The 22,859-nt window shown below is 52.7% G+C and overlaps 12 protein-coding genes across 12 annotated transcripts; 7 read left to right on the plus strand and 5 right to left on the minus strand.

The window, feature by feature from the left end:
- Nucleotides 1-31: 31 nt before the first annotated feature.
- BJY04DRAFT_225156 (amidase signature domain-containing protein) lies at nucleotides 32-1,923 on the minus strand (the record flags this gene model as incomplete). Its single annotated transcript, XM_073718153.1, has 5 exons — nucleotides 32-632; nucleotides 700-811; nucleotides 875-1,265; nucleotides 1,327-1,659; nucleotides 1,705-1,923. 5 exons carry the CDS (start codon nucleotides 1,921-1,923, stop codon nucleotides 32-34), a joined length of 1,656 nt encoding a protein of 551 aa, XP_073564119.1.
- Nucleotides 1,924-2,269: 346 nt separating this feature from the next.
- BJY04DRAFT_226171 (major facilitator superfamily domain-containing protein) lies at nucleotides 2,270-4,079 on the plus strand (the record flags this gene model as incomplete). The annotated part of the gene is made up of 6 exons (XM_073718361.1): nucleotides 2,270-2,488; nucleotides 2,535-2,600; nucleotides 2,647-2,746; nucleotides 2,793-3,437; nucleotides 3,482-3,781; nucleotides 3,837-4,079. Exons 1-6 carry the CDS (start codon nucleotides 2,322-2,324, stop codon nucleotides 4,077-4,079), a joined length of 1,521 nt encoding a protein of 506 aa, XP_073564120.1. The 5' UTR covers nucleotides 2,270-2,321.
- An 842-nt stretch (nucleotides 4,080-4,921) lies between these two features.
- Nucleotides 4,922-5,524, plus strand: BJY04DRAFT_225158 (2,4'-dihydroxyacetophenone dioxygenase family protein; the record flags this gene model as incomplete). The annotated part of the gene is made up of 1 exon (XM_073718154.1): nucleotides 4,922-5,524. The coding sequence occupies one exon, from the start codon at nucleotides 4,922-4,924 to the stop codon at nucleotides 5,522-5,524; it is 603 nt and encodes a 200-aa protein (XP_073564121.1).
- Nucleotides 5,525-6,685: 1,161 nt separating this feature from the next.
- On the plus strand, nucleotides 6,686-8,899 carry BJY04DRAFT_226173 (pyridoxal phosphate-dependent transferase; the record flags this gene model as incomplete). The annotated part of the gene is made up of 3 exons (XM_073718362.1): nucleotides 6,686-6,695; nucleotides 7,442-8,382; nucleotides 8,432-8,899. The coding sequence occupies 3 exons, from the start codon at nucleotides 6,686-6,688 to the stop codon at nucleotides 8,897-8,899; spliced, it is 1,419 nt and encodes a 472-aa protein (XP_073564122.1).
- A 315-nt stretch (nucleotides 8,900-9,214) lies between these two features.
- On the plus strand, nucleotides 9,215-11,840 carry BJY04DRAFT_226175 (uncharacterized protein; the record flags this gene model as incomplete). Its single annotated transcript, XM_073718363.1, has 8 exons — nucleotides 9,215-9,291; nucleotides 9,370-9,675; nucleotides 9,727-9,860; nucleotides 9,929-10,127; nucleotides 10,174-10,314; nucleotides 10,364-10,714; nucleotides 10,763-11,328; nucleotides 11,386-11,840. 8 exons carry the CDS (start codon nucleotides 9,215-9,217, stop codon nucleotides 11,811-11,813), a joined length of 2,202 nt encoding a protein of 733 aa, XP_073564123.1. The 3' UTR covers nucleotides 11,814-11,840.
- Nucleotides 11,841-13,394: 1,554 nt separating this feature from the next.
- Nucleotides 13,395-14,420, plus strand: BJY04DRAFT_212177 (succinate dehydrogenase/fumarate reductase flavoprotein; the record flags this gene model as incomplete). Its single annotated transcript, XM_073714510.1, has 1 exon — nucleotides 13,395-14,420. One exon carries the CDS (start codon nucleotides 13,395-13,397, stop codon nucleotides 14,418-14,420), a length of 1,026 nt encoding a protein of 341 aa, XP_073564124.1.
- An 11-nt stretch (nucleotides 14,421-14,431) lies between these two features.
- Nucleotides 14,432-15,841, minus strand: BJY04DRAFT_226177 (O-methyltransferase-domain-containing protein; the record flags this gene model as incomplete). Its single annotated transcript, XM_073718364.1, has 4 exons — nucleotides 14,432-15,203; nucleotides 15,259-15,388; nucleotides 15,444-15,573; nucleotides 15,632-15,841. 4 exons carry the CDS (start codon nucleotides 15,839-15,841, stop codon nucleotides 14,432-14,434), a joined length of 1,242 nt encoding a protein of 413 aa, XP_073564125.1.
- A 528-nt stretch (nucleotides 15,842-16,369) lies between these two features.
- BJY04DRAFT_225165 (alpha/beta fold hydrolase) lies at nucleotides 16,370-17,227 on the minus strand (the record flags this gene model as incomplete). Its single annotated transcript, XM_073718155.1, has 2 exons — nucleotides 16,370-16,811; nucleotides 16,941-17,227. The coding sequence occupies 2 exons, from the start codon at nucleotides 17,225-17,227 to the stop codon at nucleotides 16,370-16,372; spliced, it is 729 nt and encodes a 242-aa protein (XP_073564126.1).
- Nucleotides 17,228-17,272: 45 nt separating this feature from the next.
- Nucleotides 17,273-18,214, minus strand: BJY04DRAFT_204096 (uncharacterized protein). The gene is made up of 3 exons (XM_073713439.1): nucleotides 18,045-18,214; nucleotides 17,565-17,996; nucleotides 17,273-17,506 (listed from the first exon to the last, which is right to left on the minus strand). The coding sequence occupies exon 2, from the start codon at nucleotides 17,993-17,995 to the stop codon at nucleotides 17,612-17,614; it is 384 nt and encodes a 127-aa protein (XP_073564127.1). The 5' UTR covers nucleotide 17,996; nucleotides 18,045-18,214; the 3' UTR covers nucleotides 17,273-17,506; nucleotides 17,565-17,611.
- Nucleotides 18,215-18,622: 408 nt separating this feature from the next.
- BJY04DRAFT_226180 (ceramidase) lies at nucleotides 18,623-19,904 on the minus strand (the record flags this gene model as incomplete). Its single annotated transcript, XM_073718365.1, has 7 exons — nucleotides 18,623-18,821; nucleotides 18,917-19,034; nucleotides 19,128-19,412; nucleotides 19,470-19,485; nucleotides 19,520-19,626; nucleotides 19,679-19,739; nucleotides 19,857-19,904. 7 exons carry the CDS (start codon nucleotides 19,902-19,904, stop codon nucleotides 18,623-18,625), a joined length of 834 nt encoding a protein of 277 aa, XP_073564128.1.
- Nucleotides 19,905-20,516: 612 nt separating this feature from the next.
- BJY04DRAFT_225168 (uncharacterized protein) lies at nucleotides 20,517-20,846 on the plus strand (the record flags this gene model as incomplete). The annotated part of the gene is made up of 1 exon (XM_073718156.1): nucleotides 20,517-20,846. One exon carries the CDS (start codon nucleotides 20,517-20,519, stop codon nucleotides 20,844-20,846), a length of 330 nt encoding a protein of 109 aa, XP_073564129.1.
- Nucleotides 20,847-22,109: 1,263 nt separating this feature from the next.
- BJY04DRAFT_226181 (carbonic anhydrase) lies at nucleotides 22,110-22,765 on the plus strand (the record flags this gene model as incomplete). Its single annotated transcript, XM_073718366.1, has 1 exon — nucleotides 22,110-22,765. Exon 1 carries the CDS (start codon nucleotides 22,148-22,150, stop codon nucleotides 22,763-22,765), a length of 618 nt encoding a protein of 205 aa, XP_073564130.1. The 5' UTR covers nucleotides 22,110-22,147.
- Between the last annotated feature and the right edge of the window lie 94 nt (nucleotides 22,766-22,859).

A 22,859-nucleotide genomic window follows, 5' to 3' on the forward strand; every position in this document is an offset into this window, starting at 1 on the left:
CTCTCTTCACTACCAACTGCCCCGTCTGAAATTAGTCGACCATCCTACTCATTTTACCCTCTGCCTTCTTAAGCGCCTCATCACAAACCCTCGCCATCTGCAACAGATACTCCTCATTCAACCTTCTCCCCACAATCTGGATTCCAACGGGTGCCCCCTTCACCTTCTCCGCCTCATATCGTTCCCAGATCCCAGCCTCAATCTCATTCCTCGCCTCATGCACTCGTTCCAGCTCATCCTCACCACCCTCAAGACCACGAACAGGCACCCCAACCGCACAATAATCAACCACATTCCACAAACTCGTATAATTATCATAGCAGAACCCAAACCGCTCGCACCCATCCCACGGCGAAACAGGCATAATCAACGCATCCATCTCCCGCCCCGTCCCCGAGACACTCTTTGTCGCCACCCAGGATTTCAAGAGCTGGTTCGCGTATGCGGTGCGTTTGGCTTGTGCGGCCCATAGCTCGGTGACTGTTGCGGGGTTTTGGGTGAGTGTTTCAGTCAGCAATTCCATCCCCTTGGGCCAGGGCTCGGATGTTTGCGTTAGGGCTGTGTGCACGGTGGTCGCGGCGGCGGAGCGGTAGAGAGTGTGTTTTAGGGGGGTTGTGTGGTGGGGGTCGTTTCTGGAGTTGGAGTTAGGATGTTTATAGGCGAGAGGAGAGGAGAGGAGAGGATAGAGATTGCACGTACATGTGGAAGTCGATAACAGTGTGGCCGGCAGCTTCGAGGGCTGCTTTTGTTTGCAGGAGGGCGTTGGTTACCGGTGGTAGGGGCTTGACGTGGCCGTCGTCCAGGAGGAGGCCTGGAACAACCTGGTCAGTGGTGGGGGTACAACAATGCAAGATTCTGATCTTGATCTACCCACCAAAACACAATTTCTTTGGCACTTCCACCTCGCGGAAGGGCAGTGGGATGCAATCCGTATCACGCATCCACGGCTCAGTACGCAGAACGGCTCTACACCACAGCTCCAGCGCGGATAGCGAGGTCGCCATGGGTCCTATCGTGTTCCGGACTGCCTCTTGACCCTCCATTCCATCTCGAAGACCCGATGTCGGAAAGCGGCCAGAGGACGGCTTGAGGGCGTAAAGACCGCAAAACGAAGCTGGGATTCGGATCGACCCCCCGACGTCGGTGCCAATACCTAGAGGGGATCCGCGGAGGGCTAGAAGGGCGCTCTCGCCGCCTGAGGAGCCGCCGCTGATTAGGTTTCGGTTGTAGGGGTTGCTGGTGTAGCCGTAAATGGCGTTGTATGTCTGATTGTTTATCCTTAGTTCTTGAATCTAGGGCTTTTTTGCGATGTAGAGGCCAACGTACCTCACCCAGCATCAACCCCGGGGGGACGTTCGTCTTGCAGAATAGGATTGCGCCGCTTTCGCGCATGGTCTTGGTGATTTCGGACTCTTGATCTTCTGGTGTCGGACTGTTGGCGAATGCGGTATATCCGATTGTTGTGTCTACTCCGGCGACCCTGAAGCAGTCTTTTAGAGACACGGGGAGGCCGTGGAGAGGGCCGCTTGGGATGCTGGTGGAGGCATACTCTGCGTCTACCCGCTTTGCTGCGCTGAGGGCTGCATCGAAGAAGATCTCGGAGAGGCAGTTGACAAGCTGTTGCGCGATGGCTGCTCGCTTGCAGAATGCTAGCGTGACCTGGAATTGTCAGTGTTGTCTTGTGTAGGTAGTGTGCCCACTCACCTCGTAAGAACTGTAATCTCGGTCGAGGATCTTCTGCACCAGGGTCTGTGCCTCGAGTGCCGTTATCTCGAGCTCGCGGGATGTCAATATATCGCAATTCTCTGGAACATGAATGACGTTGATCTGGTTGTCGGAGACGTGGCCGGCTGGTAGAAGCCAATCCTTTGGAATGGCCTTGTCCCGAGCAGCTCGCTTGGAGGCTGCAATTTCCTTCCACATCACGGCTATTCTCATCTATCTACAACAGCGACCTCGTAAGAATTGGAGTATCTTATCAGCCAAGTTCTGCTAGAGTGCGGGGAAGACCAAGAGTGTCTAACGGGTTTGCCGATGCGATAGGCTTCCCCGATGTCTGTCTCCAATGGTTGTCTTCAATGCTATCTCCATGCTATTCCAAGTGTCCCTATCTGTCTTGGAGGGCTGGGCACGAGATATACAATGCCATATTTGAGAGCTATCTACCGCCATGTCCCAGCAGATTGAACGCACACAGAGGCTTGAGCTAGCTGTTCACAATGTCTGCACCAAGTGACCGCCCAATGTCCTCCGATACCAAAGCTGGCCAGGCCGACGAGAAACCATTGGAAAAGGAAGATGTCTTCAATGGTGAAGTGTTGATGGACCAGCATGCTGTGTTCCAGCGGAAGATTGGTCTGGTGAACGGCGCCCTTGACAAGATCGGGTTTGGAAAGTACCAATGGTGCATCTGGTTGCTGTGTGGGATGGGATACTTTATTGATCTGGCGTTGGTGAAGTCTGTGGCTTTGATGGCTTCTGCTGTATAGTGAGTTTGATCTATGCTCCTTCTGTGCTTTGCTAACGCTTCTCAGCCAGGAGATGGGTGTTCCTGGGGGACGACAAGGGTTGATATCGACTTGCTCCAACGTCGGTCTTGCGTATGTATTGCCATTCAAAAGATCTGTCCGTTGCTTACAAGAACAGCGTTGGTGCTCTTGGGTTCGGTTTATTATCAGATATCATCGGCCGCAAGTGGTCGTTTCAGATTACATGCCTTATCACTGCAGTGTTTGGGATGTTGATGGTAAGCACCCATACTCGTGCAGGTTGAGAGCTAACGGAATCTGCAGTCTGCGTCAATTAATAACTATGGAGCTATCTGTGGGATATACTTCCTCGCATGCGTCGGTCTAGGAGGAAACATTCCCATCGACGCGACAGTAGCACTCGAGGTCTTACCCCAGAAACGGCGAAACCTCGTAGCTCTAATGAGCATGTGGCAACCGATTGGCGTTGTCGCAGCTTCAGGTCTAGCCTACGGCACCGCTGCAAGGTATCGATGCGATATCGACCTACCAGCCTGTCCCTCTGCTGACGACGGCGAGCCGTGCTGTTCCATCTCCAGCAACATGGGATGGAGATATCTGGTCATCATCGTCGGCTCCATGTCGCTCTTTATCTTCAGCGCCCGGTTCCTCCTCTTCAGCTTCCACGAGTCTCCAAAGTGGCTCGTCAGCAAGGGTAGAGAGCAAGAGGCGATTGATGTCCTGCACAAAATTGCAAAATTCAACGGCGTTGAGACTCCCACATTGACCATGGACGACTTCCATCGAGTCGACATCGCCGCAGGCCTAGGAGACCAGCAGCCGCAAGCCCCCAACGCCAGCGCAAAAGACGTTACCAGGAACATGGTGAAAAGCCTTGGATTCCTGCGCGGCCTCTTCCTCAACAGACGCCAGTGCTTCAGCTTCGTCCTTCTCGGGCTCTCCTTCATGGTAAGCCCTACTTATAGCCAGACAATCTCAATCTAATCATCCAGGGCAACTACTGGTCCTTCACCCTAGCCGGCTACTTCCTCCCAATCGTCCTCCTCCGCAACAACGTCGATTCCGGCGCCCACACCGTAACAGACACCTACCAGCAATACATCTACATCTACCTCCCCGGCATCCTCGGCGCCGTCGCAGCCCTCATCACAATCCAGATCCCTCTCCTCGGCCGCAAATGGTCCCTCGTCGTCTCAGCCTCTTTGCAGGGTCTTTCCATGGCGCTGTACACCCAGGTTAAAACGACGGCGGGATACGTGGGTCTTAATGCGCTGGAGTATATTATGCAGAGCGTGAGTCTAGCCCAGGATAAATTAGGGTACGTACGCCGTCTAACTACTGTGATAGTACTTCAACGCCGTGCTCTACTCAGCGGCCCCGGAGATGTTCGATACCACCTACCGCGCTAGTGCTAGTGGGATGCTGTCATGCCTAGGTCGGATTGCGGGGATTGTTGCGCCGTTCGCGGGGCAGAAGTATATTGATGAAGGGAGAGCTGGGGTGCTTTGGTTGGGTGCCGGGGGAATCTGGCTTGCGGCGTTGCTGCTTTGCTTTTTGCCGATTGAGATGAGGGGGAGGCAGATGTACTGAGTGGTGGTAGAGACTGATATTGGACAGGGGTTGGGGAGGCTCTAGAAGGTGGGCTGGGTGGCGGGTTGCGTCTACTACGGTGGCTATATAGTTCTTAGTTTGGGGGGCTGTTCTAGTGCTGAATTGATGGTGTTGACAGGATTCTACGTTGCAATAGATTGTTTACAGCTTTTTGCCTCCGTAGCAAAGTGGACAAGATTGGTTTATGGTTTACGGGGGCCACGAAGTGGAAGGAGAGCTACCTAGAATCTGACTGTCAAGTTAAGTTTGTTTTCTTGAATGGCCTCTACATAGATCTTGGTCATTACCTCCAAGATCAGTTGTAGCAGGCTCCATAAGTAATCAGATTGCCACTGTACAATCCTATAGCCATCTCCTACCTCGGTTTATCCCCGTGAAGATGAGCAAAAGTAAACCAATAGCCGCTCTATGTTGCATGGCCACCTTACCATCATCATCATCAGGAACGCGCTGTCGAAGGGAGGTCCTCAAGATCCACCCCACTCTTGCTGAAGCTCTATGCAGCGTCGGCTTCTCCGACGTCTCCAACTCACTCCATTCCGGTGCCTGATCATGCTATAGACCATCGGCTTCGCCGATATCAGCCCATAATGCCGGAAACCAATGACACAACCCCTATGCAATTACCTTGCGCGGGGAAGCAGATCACAAGTATACTATATACCCCCTCCATTGGCATCATCTACACTCATACTGCTCCAAGCCAGCCAAACCCAAGCCTGACCAGAGAAAAGTCTCATACCTCTTCTTGAGGCCAACCTCCAAGTACGATTACTTCGCATGCAACCAGGCGGCAGACAGCTAACACGACCATCCCAGAAATGTCTCCCTCAACAACATCCCCCTCGGCCTCACCCGACACCAACACCACCAGCAACACCACCACCAAACCCCAAACCCTGGATACCTCCGCAGTCGCCTACCGCGGCCCCCCCCTGCCATCCGTCCCGCAAGACCTCGTCATCCCCTCCGCTCTAACCTCCCACCTCCCCCCCACCGACGACCGCCTCTGGGTCCCGCAATCCGACTCCGTCTGGTTCCGCCCGCTCTGCTTCAACGTCTCGGCCGGCTACTTCGTGAACATTTTACGCGTTCGTAAGTCGGGCGTCCTCTCCCGCCATCGGCACACGGGCCCCGTGCACGCAACGGTCCTCAAGGGCCGCTGGCATTACCTGGAACATGACTGGTGGGCGGAGGAAGGGAGCTATGCGTATGAGCCGCCGGGGGATATCCATACGCTTGTTGTGCCGGAGGGGGTGGAGGAGATGGTGACGATGTTTCATGTGACGGGGAGTTATGTTTATGTTGATGTTGAGGGGGGTGTGCTGGGGGTGGAGGATGTGTTTAGTAAGATTTTGAAGGCGAGGGAGCATTTTGAGAGGGTGGGGTTGGGGGGTGGGTTTGTGGAGCAGTTTATTCGGTAGTTTTGATGTTTTTTTAGATATATTATTATTGGATTTTTGGATTGGTTGGGATATCCTGGTGAGGCTGTCTGTGTGTGTCTCCAGTGGAATGACCCATCCATGCCGGGCATTGTCATAGACCTGTTCTCTTAGGACAGGCACAGTGGGTGTATTTGTAAACAGGGAACATAATCGTTAGAGATGATGATCTAGATGTTTATGTTACAGAAGGAAAAGTGGCAGAGATTCTACACAGAGAAGAATTCCTATCATCTGAATTCAGTTATACTCTCGTGGTTATATAAATCTGGTATAATATACTATAGCAAATAAAAAACATATATCATGATAGTATATACTACAGTCTCCTACCTCCTCTCTCTCCTCTTCGCCTCCACCAACTTCCCCAACTTCACCTGCATCAGCAACGACAACTCATCATACACATTCCACTCATCCACCACCTTCCCATCCTTATAATGATAATGCGTCATCCCCATAACCTGCAGCCGCACTCCACTCGGCTTCCCCAACTCCCCGAGAATCCCATACCCCAAGTGATGCCCCTCCAGCACCCATCGCACAGCAACCTTCACCCCACCCTCCTCACACGGATTCGAGCAAATATGCTGCACGCTAAACGCCGCATCCGGAATCGACCCCAGCAACGCAAGATGCTGATGCAGCACCGCCGACGGCCCATAAAGCTCCACCATCTTCGGCCCATGATACTGCGCATGCGCCGCATAGTGTTTCTCCACGCGCCCAAACATCCGACAGTTCCACATGTCATGCAGCCACTCCAACGTCAGCGCCTCGACCTCATTGCTCGCAAGCCCCGTATCCGCCTTCCACTCCGGCACCTGCTGCCCGACAATCCGGCGGTTCTCGCCGATATCCACGGCCTCGAGCCCCTTATCGAAGAGCGCCTGCGCCGCCTCCTGCGCGAACGGATGCGGGTCCAGGCCAAGCTGTTTCACAATCGCCATGTTATCGGCGACAACCCACTCGCGGTAGATCTTGTTGCGGTAGACCATGCAGTCGGCGATTGTGCGGCTGACGAACGTCCGCCCCGTCGCGGCGCCCCAGTGCCCGTCCTGCGTGTGGCGGCCGGCGCCCGTCACCAGGTGGCTGGTGTAGAAGCCCTGCTGGTCGTCGCCGGTCCAGAGGACTTGGGTGGCCATGCCGCGGCGTTCGGGGAGGGAGACGAGCCGTTGGATCGTGTCGCGGACGATCGTCTCGCGGTCGTAGATTGTGCCCATGGTCCCGTACAGCACGCAGTTGTGGGTGTAGTGTGTGTAGATTAGCCCGATGTCGCGCTCGTCCCAGATGCGGTGCGTGCACCGCACGATGTAGTCGACGATGTCGGTGTAGATGGCGTCGAAGCCGTCCATGGGGTGCGAGCGCTGGCGGGTTGTGGGGGCGACGTCGGCGTAGTCGCGGCGCTCGACTTGGAGGGCGCTGGTTTTGGAGGGGGGGTACTCATGGTAGCCGTTGGTTTTGGAGGGGGGGTACTCATGGTAGCCGTTGGTTTTGGGGTTCGGGGTGGTTTGGTCTTCGGTGATTGGGGCGGTCATTGTGGATTGTGAATGAGGAGAGGTAGGAGTGGGAGTGAGAGTGTTGGTGTGTTGGTGTGTTGGTGTGTTCGATAACGAAGGAGGGAACTTTTTATTGACTCGAGCTGTGAGATAAAAGATCCCCGCAGCGGCTAGCTTGGGGTAACTAACTACTGTACTCGTGCTCTCTATTATCGGGGGTCCCGATGGAGTCAGGGCTTGCCGATGGACAGGCTAGAGCAGACTTGGAGCATCGGCTCGGGATTGCCGATGACAGCTATGAGGGGAGAGAAGATTTGGAGGCAATACTAAGTCTGTCGTTAAATCTGCTGCTACATACTGCCAGCATATGAGTTGAAGGACGATACCGCTGCAATGACAGACGCATTTGTTTCCCGCTCTCACATCCTCCATCGGTCGTTCGCCGAGCATCCGGCCAAAGTTGTTGGCGGCGACGGAATCAGTTTAATCTTGGAGAACGGCAAGAGGGTGATCGATGCAAGCTGCGGTCCGTCCGTTTCATGCCTCGGCCACTCTCAGCCCGAGATAACAGATGCTATCACGGACCACCTCAAGAATGATATCGCATACGTCTACTCCGGATCCCCATATACAAGCGGTGCGGCCGAAGAGCTTGCTGATATTCTTCTCGCGCACAAGCCCGGTGGGCTGTCGAAAGCTATATTTGTGAACTCTGGGAGTGAAGCCACGGATGCTGCGCTGAAGCTCGCTGTGCAGTACTGGCACGAAAGGGGCCAGCCACAGCGCACACATTTTATTTCTCGAAAGCAGAGCTACCATGGTAATACGATTGGCGCGCTGTGCGTATCAGGCCACGAGTCTCGCCGGGAGTTCTATCAGCATTTCATGTCGTCTAATGTCTCATTCCTCGATCCTTGCTACGCATACCGGATGAAGAACAAGCAGGAAACAGACGAGGAGTTCGGGAAACGCCTCGCTCGTCAATTTGAGGACAGGATATTGGAGATAGGGCCTGATCGCGTCGCCGGGTTTGTGGCGGAGACTGTCAGCGGAACAACGCTTGGCTGTCTTCCCGCAGTTCCTGGATATTTCAAGGCCATCCGAGATATTTGCGACAAGTACGAGATCTTGCTCATTCTGGACGAGATCATCTGCGGTATGGGAAAGACCGGTACGATGCATGCCTGGGAGCAAGAGGGGATCCGCGGCCCAGATATCCAAACAATTGGGAAAGCTCTCGGGGCGGGCTTCGTCCCTCTGTCTGGGGTATTGCTCCACCAGAAGATTTTTGACGCACTGTCTGCGGGGTCTGGGAAGCTAGCACACGGCCATACATTCCAGGTATTCCAGTGACTCCCCTCAAACGATTCCAACAACTAATAACTTCTAGGCGCATCCTCTCGCGTGCGCAGCGGCGATCGCAGCCCAAAAGATCATCAAGCGCGATAACCTGATTTACCGGTGTGCAGATATGGGAAAGAAACTCGAAACATTGCTGCGACAGGAGATCGGACCTCTTCCGCTGGTTGGTGATATCCGTGGCCGGGGGCTGTTCTGGGCTATTGAATTTGTGCAGAATAAGGAGCTGCGGACGCCATTCGCAGCGAAAGTGGACTTCTGCACGCAGGTGGTTCGGCACAGCCTAGACATGGGACTGAATATTCTTGGAAACCTGGGTCATACGGGGGAATACCAGGTGGATCACGTCCTTGTTTGCCCGCCATATATTGTGACGGAGGAGGAGCTGGAGGAAATCGTGGGTCTGCTCAAAGCGGCCATTGTGAAGACGAGCCAGCCGTTTGTCAAGGGATACACCAATGGCCACACGAATGGGATCGAGCAAGACTGGGATAGATGATAGATAGATGAGATAGTTGTAGTGGTGAGATAGTTGTAGTGGTGGAGGCCTCTCGATTATCTTTTCCGCCAGGGACAAGTCACGTGGAGTGTCATCAAGCGATCTCTTGGAAATTGGAGACAACACGCGCTCCGTTCGACCTACTCCGCATTCTCCCCTAGATTTCTGACTAAAGTCATCCAATCAAATGCGTTTCCAGCTCTGATAGCCGAAATCTAAGACCAATGTTACCATGTGACCTTATCAGTGTTCTTGGGTGCAATCCCAACCTCGTGGCTTCCATGTGCTTGACCTGCGGTAGCTCCTCTCATCGAGATGCCTCCCGACAACGCAAGCTCAAGTGCATTACCGGCCGGTCGAACTGGCCATGCATGTGTGCAATGCAGGCACAGGTATGGGCCCGTATCCATGCTACCGTGCTGTTGCCGGCAGCGCCGCCGGCATTGCCGACCCCTGCTAATGCACCCTAGGAAACAGAAGTGTGGGGGCTTTACCTACGACATCAAATGCCGCCCATGCACCACTCGCAAAGTCAAGTGTAGCTTCCAGGAAGAGATCAAGGATCTGCGGTACAACCCCTATCTCCTGCGACTTCGGCCTCCGTCTCAGCCAATACATGCCGATGATGACCTGTCCAACTCGCCGCCTCGGCCTGGCTCGACACCTTTTGATGCTGAGGTTGTGCAATCACCATCACCGAATCTACTATCAAACGGACAGGATGCTGCATCGGTGGAGCAAGGCCTGCCGGGCGAAATTGACACCTTGAAGGCGCGGTATGTTGAGTTGCTCTCCCTATTTCTGCGCTCCACCTAATAATACTCCAGTATCGCCGATCTCGAGTCACGGCTCGTTGATCCTGTTGGAGAGCACCGGGACTACATCCAAACCCCGCAAGGCCACGCTGCATCCACTTTTGTGAACCAGTTCGAACCGGAGCCAACCCATGACACAGCACCCAGTCAGACCCAAGAACAGTTTAGATCTCCCATCAATCTGTATGTATCAACGGCATACCATCACACCAAGGCCTGACTTTGCGCAGTCTAGGTTCATCTGCTAAGCCAACATCTCGCAGCCTGCCAAGCCCTCAAAGCTCCATCAACACCGATGGTCCCCTCAAAGCCCTGAACAGTATTCAAACAGACGACCCTGCTGAACTCGAGAGTCATGACCCGATCGCTCGGTCAGTATTGACAGAAGGAGAGGCCCACGTGTTATTTCGCCTGTAAGAACCGCATCCCATTCTACGTATAGCACTAATAGTCTGGCAGCTACTTCGAGCACTGTCATCCAAACGCCCCGTTTCTCGACGTGAGCATTGACAATGATGTTGATCAAGTTCGAATAAGAAGTGGCATACTATTCACTGCTATTCTATGTGTTGGTGCCCGATTCTGGAGCGCTTCCTCAAAGTGAGTGGTCAGATGGAGGTAATCCTAATTACCTAGATTAATGACTTAGGGCACCTTGTTGGCTACATCCGCGATACACCGAGTTGGTTCGTCTGCTCGATGCTGAGGTGATGCGTGTCACTCTCCGTCCCAGCCATAACGATCAAAAGCTCGAAACCATCCAAGCACTCATGCTGTGTGCACACTGGATGCCCTTTGATCCCGCTACTGGACCAGAACGCTTTCGTTCACGCTTCTCCGAGGGTGGAGCCTGGCAATGTTTAGGATTGGCCATCCGCTGGGCAACATCACTGGCGTTAGAAAGAAGCTGCCACACGAGTTTCTTACGTCCGGAGATGGCGACGCGAGATGATGTGAGGCGGTACCGAACGATGCTATATCTAGTCGAAAGTGACCATTAGTGAGTCTACTCAACAAACATCATCTCCGTTTTCTGACGATGTCATAGCTTAGCCTTATCTGCGCGACGCCCATCCTACCTCGATCCAAAACCTCTCCATGACGTGCTAAAAAACTACCTGCAGTGCCGATACGTCCAAAACACGGACATTCGGTTGGCGTCGTTATTCCGGGTCGCCTATGGTGCACACTTCACAGGATGCCGTCCAACGACCGTCGAAAGCGTCGAGGCGTTTGACAAGGATGTCGAGCTCATAGAACGGCAATTCCTTCTCAACTCGGACAGCTCATCCACCGACGGATTCAGCCAGCATTTCCCCTTCACTTCATTACGGTGGTACCGACTATCATACGCATGCGCATTTCTCGACGCAACCGACCCCGCTCAACGAGATGGCAAGGCCCTAGCATGGGCTATTGAATGGGCGAGCCAAATCCTCTACCACCTCTCCCTCCCGCTATCATCAGACCCGACAAATCCCATCCCAGACGCACCCTTGAAACCAAACCCGAGCGTCGTAAAGATCATGTCTTTTGCCATAGACCACTACTTCGTCGTCATCGCTTACGCCGCCTTCTTTCTCATCAACAGCTGGGTCTGCTCTCTCATGGACTGTAAGTCACCCCGCCCAGCTTAACTTTCTATGCCTTGTTAATCCAAAATCGATTAAGTGAACGTCCGCCCCTACACAAGGGACCACCCACACCCAAGTCTCGAAACCGAAGACCCCTCCTCTTCCTTCCTATACCGGCTCGTCGATGTCGCTGCCCGAACCCTCGAAGCTGCCAGTCCATCCGAAGGCCACCTTGCACGGCGATACGCACCTCTTCTCCGTGGTATGACGAATCTAATCCTCTCTAGTGCCACACAGGCGCAGACACAGACACAGACACAGACACAATCGCAACCTCAAGCACATGGTCTGGGTCTAGCCGGTACCGGCCCTCTCGATCCACAGATTACAAACGCCAATGCGAACACGAATATTCTTCCTGCCGATCAGTTACAAAGCCATCACCTGGGCGAGGACCTGTGGGAGATGTGGCAGCAGGCCGGGCTGGAGCCGATGATCTGGTCGAATCTGCTGGATGATTTATAGTTCTGGGCACGTTTTGGTACTTTCGCGGTATAGATTATAAGAATCGAAATAAGTACATATAAAACAGCAGCATTGACCATAGAGGACTGTTGCGTACCCGAGCTTCAATGTGCTGCAGAAGCAAGTGAACAGAGTACGAGGGCACATTGAGTGTCAAAGCCGAGGTTAAGGTCAATGTCGAGATTTGCCACACACAGCCTCTGTCGTAATGCTTCACTTCCAATTGCACTGAGAGATCACCAGCAGTACTGTATAGCCATACGCCGCGAGTAATGGTCTACCTAGCCCTCGGTCCAACCTAATACACATTCCTCCTCCAGTCCCACCCCCTGCAGCACAGCCCGCCCAGACTTTGTATGTAACAGGGAAGGAAGGTTCTCGCAGAGCGCTCCGTGGCTCGCGCTACCAAACAGCGATTCTGTATCAATAGAATGACTTATATAACTAGTCAAGCTGGGGTGAGTGCTTCATTACTGCCCTAAGCGATCCTCTGAAGTTGGTTTCCAGAACGTCTGAAGGATAAACGAGTGGGAACACGATGCTATGCTTGACATACACTAAGACAGACGATGGAACATCAGTATGGAAGTATTTATTTCCAGCAAAATAAAGCTAATAACTGACCGCTACGGAAGCCTACGGGGTCGCACCTATGTTGTAAGTAGAGACTGGACCGGTGGAGATGTAATATATAACATTACCGAATAACCTCAATGTACGCGAGCACAATGCTACCACGGCTAGTTATTTAGAAACTCTAGTCTAATCACAATGAATGCGCCAAAGCTCGCGATCGTAATCACTCCGGAAGGCCGTCCGCGTATGCAACATGGCGATATTATCGCTAACCAGAACATCCCCGACCCGCCACGAAACCCTCCTGCAGACCCGGTAATCATACGTGAGCTCATCCACCAGCGCAATGATGCCCTGGCCATCACCATGACTGTCATTGTCACTGTCAATCGTTACCTTGCAGGTACTAAACTTTGTGTCCTGGACCCCCCAAGGCTGATGCCAGCGCAGACACGGAAGGCCCGAGTCCGGATGCGCAATCACAAGCGGGAGGTTGCAGACCGTTGCGTCCCAAAAGCCATTATTCTCCATGCTCCAGGAGATCCTCTGCAGGCGCTCCACGGTCCAGGGGTGCGGGAGGTGGCGGAAGAAAAGCCGCGAGCTGGAGAAGAGCGTGTACCCGTCTTGTTCCCCTGTGGCTGTCGCCTGGCACGCGAAGAGCTGGTAGCGTGGGATATTCTGCTCGCGGATTTGCGAGCCTGTGGCTGGGTCGGTTGTGTGTTTGAAGCGTAACATGCCGTCGAAGTGCATGGGTATGGCTTCGTTGGATTTCACGTTGTTGTTGAGCCGGTCTTGCCGGCCCGAGTTGCGGACTTTGACGATGGTGGATTCGCTCCAGGCGGCGATTGTGCCGAGGTGCGTGGCTGCTTCGATGAAGGGTTGTTCGCTGTTTGTGTCTTTGAAGCCGCGGCAGATGACGGGGGATAGGCTGGCGGAGAGCTGGCGGCCTTTGTGCAGATGCCGCCTTTGGATACGGTCATGGCGATTGGCGAGGGAGCTGGATTGATGGCGGCTCTCTGGGACGTTGTGTATAGAGCTAGGGATATTGCTGTTTTCCATCAGGCGCCTGTGGCGGATTTGATCGTGGAAGGGGATACGGTGACGGGCGTTGTTGTCCGCCTGCACCGGGCTGCTGTCCGTGTTCAGGGACAGGTGATTCTCGGCTGTGGTGGGTTTCAGGCCTCTCCGAGGCTGCGCCGGCAGTATCTTGGTGAGGGATGGGATTTGGTTGCCCTGCGAGGGACGCGGTTCAACACGGGGACTATGATGGAGAAGGCTGTGGCTGCTGGTGCTGGGGCGGTTGGGCATTTTGGAGGATGCCATGCAACGCCGCATGATTTGAACGCAGCAAAGATCTTGACGCCAGCTGACGCGGACCGCATGAGCCGGTATAGCTTTCCTTACTCGGTGATGGTGAATGCTGAGGGGCGGCGATTCATGGACGAGGGCGAGAATGTGTTTAGCCTCACGTATGCGAAGACCGGGGCTGCGATTGTGAAGCAGCCGCATGCCATTGCATTTCAGGTGTTTGACCAGAAAACTATCCATCTTCTCGAGCCCCGGTATTGCACTGCGTCTCCGATTGAGGCGGACACTATTGAAGAACTCGCGGTGAAGATTGGAGTCGATGCGGTCGTCTTAGCAGCGACAATCAGGGAGTACAACGACGGAACTCCGACAGATGCAACCTCGCGGTTTGCACCGTTCAGTCTGGATGGTGTCTCGACAAGCCCTTCGCTGGCCATCCCCAAGAGCAACTGGGCTTTGCCAATTGATACGCCGCCATTTGTGGCGTATGGCGCGACCTGCGGCATCACCTTCACCTACGGGGGACTAAAGGTCGATGAGGGAGCCCGTGTCCTGAACAATGAAGGTGTAGCCATGCCAGGTCTCTGGGCGGTTGGAGAAATAGCCGGAGGTTTCTTCGCTTTCAACTACCCCGGGGGCTCTGGCTTGACCAAGGGTGCAGTGTTTGGGAAGATAGCAGGTGAAGCTGCTGCCCGGAGAGCACGTGAAAGTAGCATTGAGTAGGTAGACAATGATCATGAACGTATCCTGACTTCTATAACCGCCTCTTGCTCCCCTCCAGCCTCATCCGCCCGCCAGACGCCGACGACCTCCAACCCAACCGCCTCTAGCAACCCACGAAACTGGCCCTCCGTCCGCTCCATCGCGCCGAAAAACATCATCATGAACAGGTCAGCCGTGACATCGCGAGCACTAACTTCCGCTGAGCCACCAGGAAAGACCTTCTCCCCAATCAGCAGCAGCGAGTCACCATCCATAGCTTCCTTGATATTCGTCAGAATCCGACAGGCCTCCACATCAGGCCAGTTATGCAGCACATTCGTCAAAACGTAGACATGCGCACCCACAACCGGCTGCGGCTCAAAGAGGTTATGTGGCATCGCACGAATACCCGGATACGCTGGAGCCCCCAATACCTCAGGAAGATCCTGCAAAATGAGCTCTGCGTGGAGGTCCGGAACAGCAGCCATCAGATACTCCAGATTATGGCCTTTCCCACCGGCGATGTCGACGATTCGGATCCTTTCTGCATCAGCGCCTCGGAACCGATCGAGTCGTTCAGCAGCGCGGAATAGATCCGGCCATCGCGGGGTTCCTGCGGAGAGGGCCTTCATCATCCCACTGAACGCCGCATATAAGGCTGGGCGCTTCTGTAACCAGGTATAGAGGCTGTCGGTGGTGTTGAATGCCGATTGGAATACGGAGGCGTCTACGCGGTTGGGGTTCTGGTATCCTGTCTTTGCGAGGAATTCGGGGAGATGCAGATTCACTAGCTCGGCCACCTCACTATAAGTTAGTCAGTAAGGCTTGATAGACAGTCCTGGTAGGATTGGACACAGACTCGACGAATACCACCATATCTCGCATGGATGCGCCAGAGACTAGGTGCTTTGCGCTTTCGTTCCGCTTGTACGTATTGTGCGAGCCGGGGCTGAATAGACGGGCTAGGATCAACCCGCGCAGAATACGTTCTGCCTTGAATGTTAATAGATACCTCTGTCCCCAGTTATAGTTGCTTCAACGTACCAACAAGCACGGGGTCAGCGCTGGTGGCTTCAGCAATCTCGGCGGCTGTAAACTCGTCCTTGTCGCTGCAGCAGACAAAGTCGAACAAGCCCATGTCAATGGCAATCCTGATGACGGTTCTGTCGGAGTACTAGCGGCTGGGTATCACAAGCGGTTCAAGGGGTTAATCTCTGCCGGATATCACTCACCTCAAGGTGAGGCGTTGTGGTTTTCAGATGCGTGGACAGTTTGGTACAGGCTTCTTGGAGCTGCTGCTGCTGGCGGGTTGACAGAGAGTAGCCATCATGCAGAGCATTCGCTGTCCGTGAGAGGCCTGAGATGAGGCTGTCTAGGTCCACCTTGGGTTCAGCTTCTGGTGTCTTATTTAGACAGCCTTTGGGGTGGGTAATGTCGTCCATCGTAGTTGATACAGTTTTGCAAAGAGAAACGAGGGGAGTGAGAAGTTCGAGGGTAGAATTGCACAACAAGCAAGCATCGGGAGATAGTCAAGCGATTGTTTTATGCATGTGTATGGCATTCTTGTTTGCTATAGTGGGTCTGTTAGCTGTCTTACTCGCATCGCTCTCCGATCGAGCGTTGGTATTGGCCACGATAATTACCTCTTTAAAGCGTCCAAGGTAACTTGGATTATCCCTACTGCCCTCTCTAATCATGTTATCAATTCTCTATACCTTTGCCTGTCTGACCTAGAGCTCTACCGGAAGCCTAATAATAACCTAACAGTAACCCTAAGTCACTCCTTCAGCGTCCAACCTTTTTTGAACTTTCTTAACAAATACCACTCAATGCCTAATAGCAATTACGAAGTTCTGATATTAAATAATCGGCTAATCAAATATTTGATTATCAGAACTGACAGTGAATTGTGTCTCTTTAACGCCCAGCCATGCTGGAGATACGCCTCAAAGGCAAAGAACAAAAACCTCCTACATCCCTGAAGCCTGCAGAAAAGATACCAGTATCTCCGATACCCTTTCTGGCTGATCCTCCGGTGCGAAATGCCCGCAGTTCTGCAATATCTCCAACTGAGAGCCCGGAATTGCTTCACGAAGCCGGTAAGCCCAGCCCTTGACCTGCCAAGCATCATCGGCGCCCCAGATCAGCTTGACAGGGATCCTTCCCAGCTCCGAGAGCCGGTCGGAGATTTCCATCGTATGCTTTGGATCATAGTGCCGCACTTGATGGTGGAAGAGACTCCCCTGACCGATAGGCCCGGAGATATAGTCAAGAAAGGTGTTGAGGCTGGTATTTGCGAATCTCTGCTTGTTATGCACAGCGGATAGCAGCCAGTTCTTGAAGTGCAAGCGGTGGTGTGTGTCGGGAGTATTGATGAGCTTCTCAAGACCGTTTTCCATCTGCTCCCTCGTCCTGGGGGATGGATAGCTGTCAAAGCTCACGACATCGATCATGGTCAACGAGCGCAGTCGAGTAGGGTGGAAAATCCCGAAGCGCTGGGCAATCCCGCCCCCGATATCGTGGGCGACGAGGTGGAATTACTCTAGGTGCCAATGGTCAAGCAGACGCTCTAGGATTGATACTTGGCCGGTTATCGACGTGTCCACAGACGGGTCCCACGGGCGCTCTGAGAGTCCATACCCCAGCAGGTCGAAAATATGGACTTTGAAGCCGGCGCTTGTGAGGGTTGGGATCACATTTCGCCAGATCAGTGATGAGGATGGAGTCCCGTGGAGCATTACGATGGGGTCTCCAGTACCGAAAACCCCGTAGGATATGCGAAAGCCGTGGATGAGGACGTGTTTGGTGGCTAGAGGAGAAGGAGACATCTTCGTACCTAGCCTGTTTCACTTTCAAAAGATGGAAAAGCGAACGTGGTTCCCAGTTGCTACTGTGATGCTCATGATTAAGTACTGTCGATTCTCCCTCTGGCCCGTGCTTGCTAAGCAGTTGCGTGGGAGCCGAAACTGACATCATCTTCTTAATCAATCAAGATCTTGGTCTATTAACACTGCCAGAAAACAAAGCTGATCACTAGATTGAGACTGGCCATGCTCTCCTTCTACGGGCTTCATCGTGACAAGCCATGCTTCAGTGGAAGAGCGATTCTGATCAACGTTACCACAAAGCCCCTGCTACTTTCCGAGCACCAGGTGAGATACTAACATAACCTCCAAGCTCAGCTAAGGTAATGTTCATCCTCAACTTTAACCTTAAAACTCAGCAATTTCCTCCTCACTCAAGTTGGCAATAATCCCCAGAACATCCGCATGCCCATCTGCAGCACTCGTAGCTGCATAAAACAACAGGGCCTGGAAGTATTCCCCTGGAGCGTTCACTCTATATCCCAGGGCGTCTTCCTTGATTTGCTCTTGCACAGTCCTATTGATAGCGGGGTCTCCGGGACAGTACTCCTGTTCGCCGTAGATGTGGTAGCGGGCCCACACGGCGTCGCCAAGTCGGCGATCGTGTATCGCGTCGACGTACATGATTTTCCAGGGTTCCTTGAATTGTGATCTGGAGTCGTGGACTTCCTGGTTGGAGAGGTCGAGGAAGAGCTGCTCGGGGAGCGAGGTCGGGGAGATGGTGAGGGTCATGCTGGGGTTTTTAATCGAGAGGCAATCAGAAGGAAAGTATATTACATACCCGTATGGTAGTTCATATATCTCACACAGTTCAAGTTGAGTTCGAGCTGGAGTTGGGTGGGGGAAGGCAGATGAAGGGAGCGGTGTTCTAGGTAGGGGGCCGTAGGCAGCAACCGTAGCCCTTAGTTACCTACCTAATTACTGTCACCTTATACAAAGCGTTCAGCTCCAGCCACCCGTGGTTCCAAGGGGCTCACTTGATTATACATCTATAAAGGATTGGCCTCCACTAGGCATCGGTGTTGGAATTGCGTGGCTGGTGCGGAGTACACCAATCTAGTACCAAGCCTAAATACCTCGGACCTCGGAAACCTTGGAGTAGTGAAACGAGTTTCTATATGCTATATATACCCTTTTGCTGTATTGATACTTCTTTCGACTCTCCTGATGTTCGTCCTTTGCGTAGGTACTTACCTCTGGTCCCCAAGAACTGTTTAGTGGCCCCGCAACATGAGGCGTAGTAGAGAGACAGATTTACATGAGATTCTTCTCTTCGATGTTGCTTCTGCACGCAGGGCCAAGTGCACGCACACCTACACACGCGTGTCCTTGCCGTACCATAATACACCTTCCCTATTCTTATTCTTGTCTCCCGTATTTCCTCCCCGCCGTGGTAGAAGAAGTCATGCCCGCGAAGATGGACTGCGAAGCCCATGGCGCAGGCCAGGCAAAGGACGACCAGGCGTCTGTTTTGTTGAGGTCTTGCTCGGGGCAGGACAGGAGATGGTCTACCACAGCTATATAGACGTACGAACCGATTCCGGTGCAAATATGCCACCTGTTGAAAAAGTCAGTCTTTCCAAGTTTCACTCACACAAAGAGAGGATTATCATAGGCAGGGGTCTGTGTAGAAATAACAGTCCATGTACATACCACCCGTGCAATTCCGGCACGAATGCCCAGGGGAGATCGACCCTGTCGCGCAGATTTCCCAGGAACCCACATGCCCAGTGATCAACTAACCAGAGCCAATATCCACCGTGAAAGATCACTAGTCCCGATTACATTCGAGTCAGCAAATTGAAGTAGCCAGAGCGGAAAAGAGTGGTTGCAGCGAGGGCGGGTGTAGAGGAGCATGACCTACGGGCTCCAAAAGTGACCATTCCCCACGCCTGAGCCCGCACAGGCGAGCCAGCCCGTGTCCGCGTGTTGATCAGCTGCATCGTGCGGACGCCAATCACTGTTATTGAGGTGCCGAAGAAAAGGTTGTGTATGAGGAGCTCGTCCGTTGCCACGTGGTACACTGTGATCAGAGCGAGAAGTGACGCTAGGAGGATAGCTGTGACATGGGAGACTCTGTGCTTGGTGTTGACTGTTAATACGCGATGCAGAATTGGTGTCGTTGTAAAAAGCATCGAGAGGTCGTCGACTGGAGTAGATAGGTTATGAGTAGATTGGCCAGCCAAGCAAAATCAGGCAAACGTACGCATCTGTGTTTCATACTTGAGGGTAGCGTGAAAAACGCCGGGAGCACACGCCGACTGCCAGGAGGCCCCAGTAGGGAACAGCACGGGAGATACTGTCATCAGTGGTTGGTTTACGGTCTTGATGGAGTTGGCGGAGGCCGTAGATTGCGTAGATGACTATGCTTCGGTAAAGGGTTTTGTCAACAAAGAAAGTATGCTGTGCACTCACCGTAGACAAGGTTAGTTAGGCTGTTGATAAACTCGGCAATGTACCGTGTTATGCTGTAGTCCTAGACCAGGTTATGAGTAGATAGACACAGCATGCATGGTATAGGTAGGTACCTACCTCTTCACAAAAGCTTTGAGGTGTTAGCTGGTTACCAGCACAGTGATGTAAAAGAGGATACGAACTTGATATTGGCAGTTTGTGGCCCCCAAAATGCGCTGAGAGCCATTGTGTGGTTGATACTTGGTGATTGACAGATGTCAAGTGGCAAGTGGAGAAAGGTTTCTTGCAAAGACCTCGTGACTTGTGCTACCAACAGATGGTTTTCTTTGTCAGATTTATGTTGCAAAAGATAGAGCTGGTGTAAGGGCTTCATGGTCTTTTTAGAAAGGAACAAGTGATTCTTTCGACGCATGGTACTAGATCTTGTTTTTAACAATGGACAGTAGGATTGACTCTTAAACTCTCCCTATTTCGGTCTCCCCCTTGCTCGTATTAGAACTTGAAAGACATATGGTTAGTTCTCAGTAGCCATCTCCCGAAGCCCTAGGTAGCTTGCTCATCCAGCATCTATGGTTCCGCGCGGGGCCGCAACCAAAGACTCAAAATAAATCAGTCATTGCTCATACTTATGCCATCTTCTGTTAATCTGTTAATCTGTTAATTCTTTATTGATGCCTGGCACTTTCCACCTTCGCCTCTCACTAACTAGGTACACCTCATATAGCTCAAATCAAAGAAGTCCGAGCCCTTATCATCTAACCTAGCCAAGCATAGTAAGACTCTACCCTTTTTATCTCTTTCTCTATCTCTATAAGCTAACCAAGAACTACACAGCAAGATGAATTTCGCCGACGGAAGAGTCTTCACCTTCACCCCCACCTCTGCAACCGGCCAGTTCTCGGTGGAAGGCTCCGAGTACCGGGTTGAAATCTCCAGAAACCACGGGCCCATGTTCGAGAGTAAGAACGCGCGGCTCACGTACTCTTCTACTGCCGACCTCCAAGGCCAGGAAAGCATCAAGGGGTCATCTTTCATCGGGCACGATACCATCTCAATCGACCTCAATGAAATCAGTCATAGAGTGATGATACGAGGTCCTCTCGAGTCTGAGGCAGACAACATACCGATCTGGGGGTATGCAACTTGGACGAAGATGCCGGGGTATTAGGAGTGCGGGAAGTGAGGCTGCTCTCTCTTGTTTTTGTTTTGTTTTGTTTTTTTGTTTTATTGTTGGCTCCATCCAGGTGTGCAGAAGAAGATGGTTTCACAGTTACTAGACTAGTAAATCCGTCTTAGAGCGGGATTGAGATAGTAGCGAAACTTGCGTATCTAGTCTACCAGACGATCTAGGATAAACTTTGGCGGATCCTTCACCCTATCAAGTATAGCGGGGAAGGCGCCTCGCACCTCATTGCCTTAATGAGATCTCCGACGGGCGATTCGGGGCTACGGTGGCTGAGGTTAGGGCTGCGCGTGATGATGAGAAGGACATCGAGCAGAGCGCCACAAACTTCCCGTTCAGGCCTCCAGCCATTGGTCAAACGTTTGCATATACCCTGATCTCAGCCGCAGGGCATCTCCGAGGAAAGATCTGGGTGTATCTACCCTAACTGCAAGTACTCTGGAAAGAAGCGGGCCTTGTTAACTTGCGGCAGATATCAGCCCCCATCGTGCGTCAGAAGAACAAGCTAATCTTACTCGCCTTCGATCGAGATCAGTTCTGAGATCCTCACAGCCTCAGGGTTCGTCATTGTCTTATATGCATGAGCCCAGGGCTACTGTGATGGGCTGGGCAGGGTGCATATTGCTTTTTCGGCTTCAGCCTTTCAGCTGCTGGATTTGAGAAAATCGCGCATGAGCACACGAGTGCCTGGGTATCTATCCTCTTCGCAAGCTCAATGAGGCTCTGCTTCGTACGACCATCTTCTGACTCATTGGAAGAGTGACTCTTGAGTTCTGAATTGGCCCGTTAGTACTAGAGACACTCTTATTGGTAGACCTATCTTTATCTTGATTCTGTGCGACGTTTTCGTGTTCAATCATTGCTGGGCGTAGCTGAAGAATAGAGCAAACGAGGGGATGCAGAAAAAGTAAATATCAAGCAGATATAGTAAAGCTGCATCAAACAGCCTATGGCAATCGGCATGACCGGTCTCGTACCTGGGTGCTGTAGCCATAGAGCAAACAGTCCCCCCAAGGCTCATGACTCCGGAGCTTACTTTCCATGGGTAGCAGTCTTGTTTGCAGGCAAGGCTCAGGCTGTGTACTCTGTTCTTTGGTGGCGGTGCTAATAGCAGCTGATGCTCTACTGTTGAAGGGCTCAGGGTGTCACAAGGCAGGTTGAGGTTAATGTTTGACGTTTTGTATCTATATAAGACCTGCCTGTTGCTCTTCTCAACCCATTCGTTCCTATCACCATCTAAGCTTCATCACTCCACATATACTGTTGATCAGACGCCCAACTACAAAATGTCTCCCGCCCCCCTCCTCGAAGAGCAGTGTCCCCACGACCAACTAGACCACCTCCTCCACCGCAACAAAGCCTGGGCGACCATCACCGCAATCGAAGACCCAGATCTCTTCCCCGAGCTAGTGACTGATCAAAAGCCCAAGATCCTCTGGATCGGATGTTCCGACTCCCGCTGCCCCGAGACAACCCTGCTGCACCTCAAACCAGGGGATGTCTTTGTTGAGCGCAACATCGCGAATATCCTACACCCGGATGACAAGAACAGCCCCGCGGTGATCGAGTATGCTGTTAAGCATTTGGAAGTGGAGATGATCATCCTCTGCGGGCATAAAGACTGCGGTGGTGTCGAGGCGGTTTATCAAGAGAAGGAGCTAGGACCCGTGCTGGGCTCGTGGTTGGAGCCGTTGAAGGAGGTGAAGCAGGCGCATTGGAGGGAGTTGGAGGGGTTGCCTGAGGAGAAAGCCTTGATTCGACTGGCAGAGTTGAATGTGTTGAGAGGGGTGGAGGTGTTGAAGGGGTGGGGGTTTGTGGAGGAGGCGATGCGGGGTGGGTTGAGGATTTATGGGCTGCTTTATGATGTTGGGACGGGGAGGTTGAGGGAGTTGGTTAACATTTAGACTATTCTGGTGTATCTCCCCTCTGCGTGTCCTTGTTATCTGATGGTTCGATGCTGTTGATATTGTACCTAGGGTATAACTAGATCGGGTCTCG

This window comes from Aspergillus karnatakaensis, assembly GCF_047715665.1.
Source record: "Aspergillus karnatakaensis strain CBS 102800 unplaced genomic scaffold BJY04scaffold_118, whole genome shotgun sequence".
NCBI classification, from domain to species: Eukaryota; Fungi; Ascomycota; class Eurotiomycetes; order Eurotiales; family Aspergillaceae; genus Aspergillus; species Aspergillus karnatakaensis.

Bases quoted from the DNA above. Each gene is read 5' to 3' on its own strand.
- BJY04DRAFT_204096 (XM_073713439.1), bottom strand. From the start codon at position 17,995: ATGACCCTCACCATCTCCCCGACCTCGCTCCCCGAGCAGCTCTTCCTC.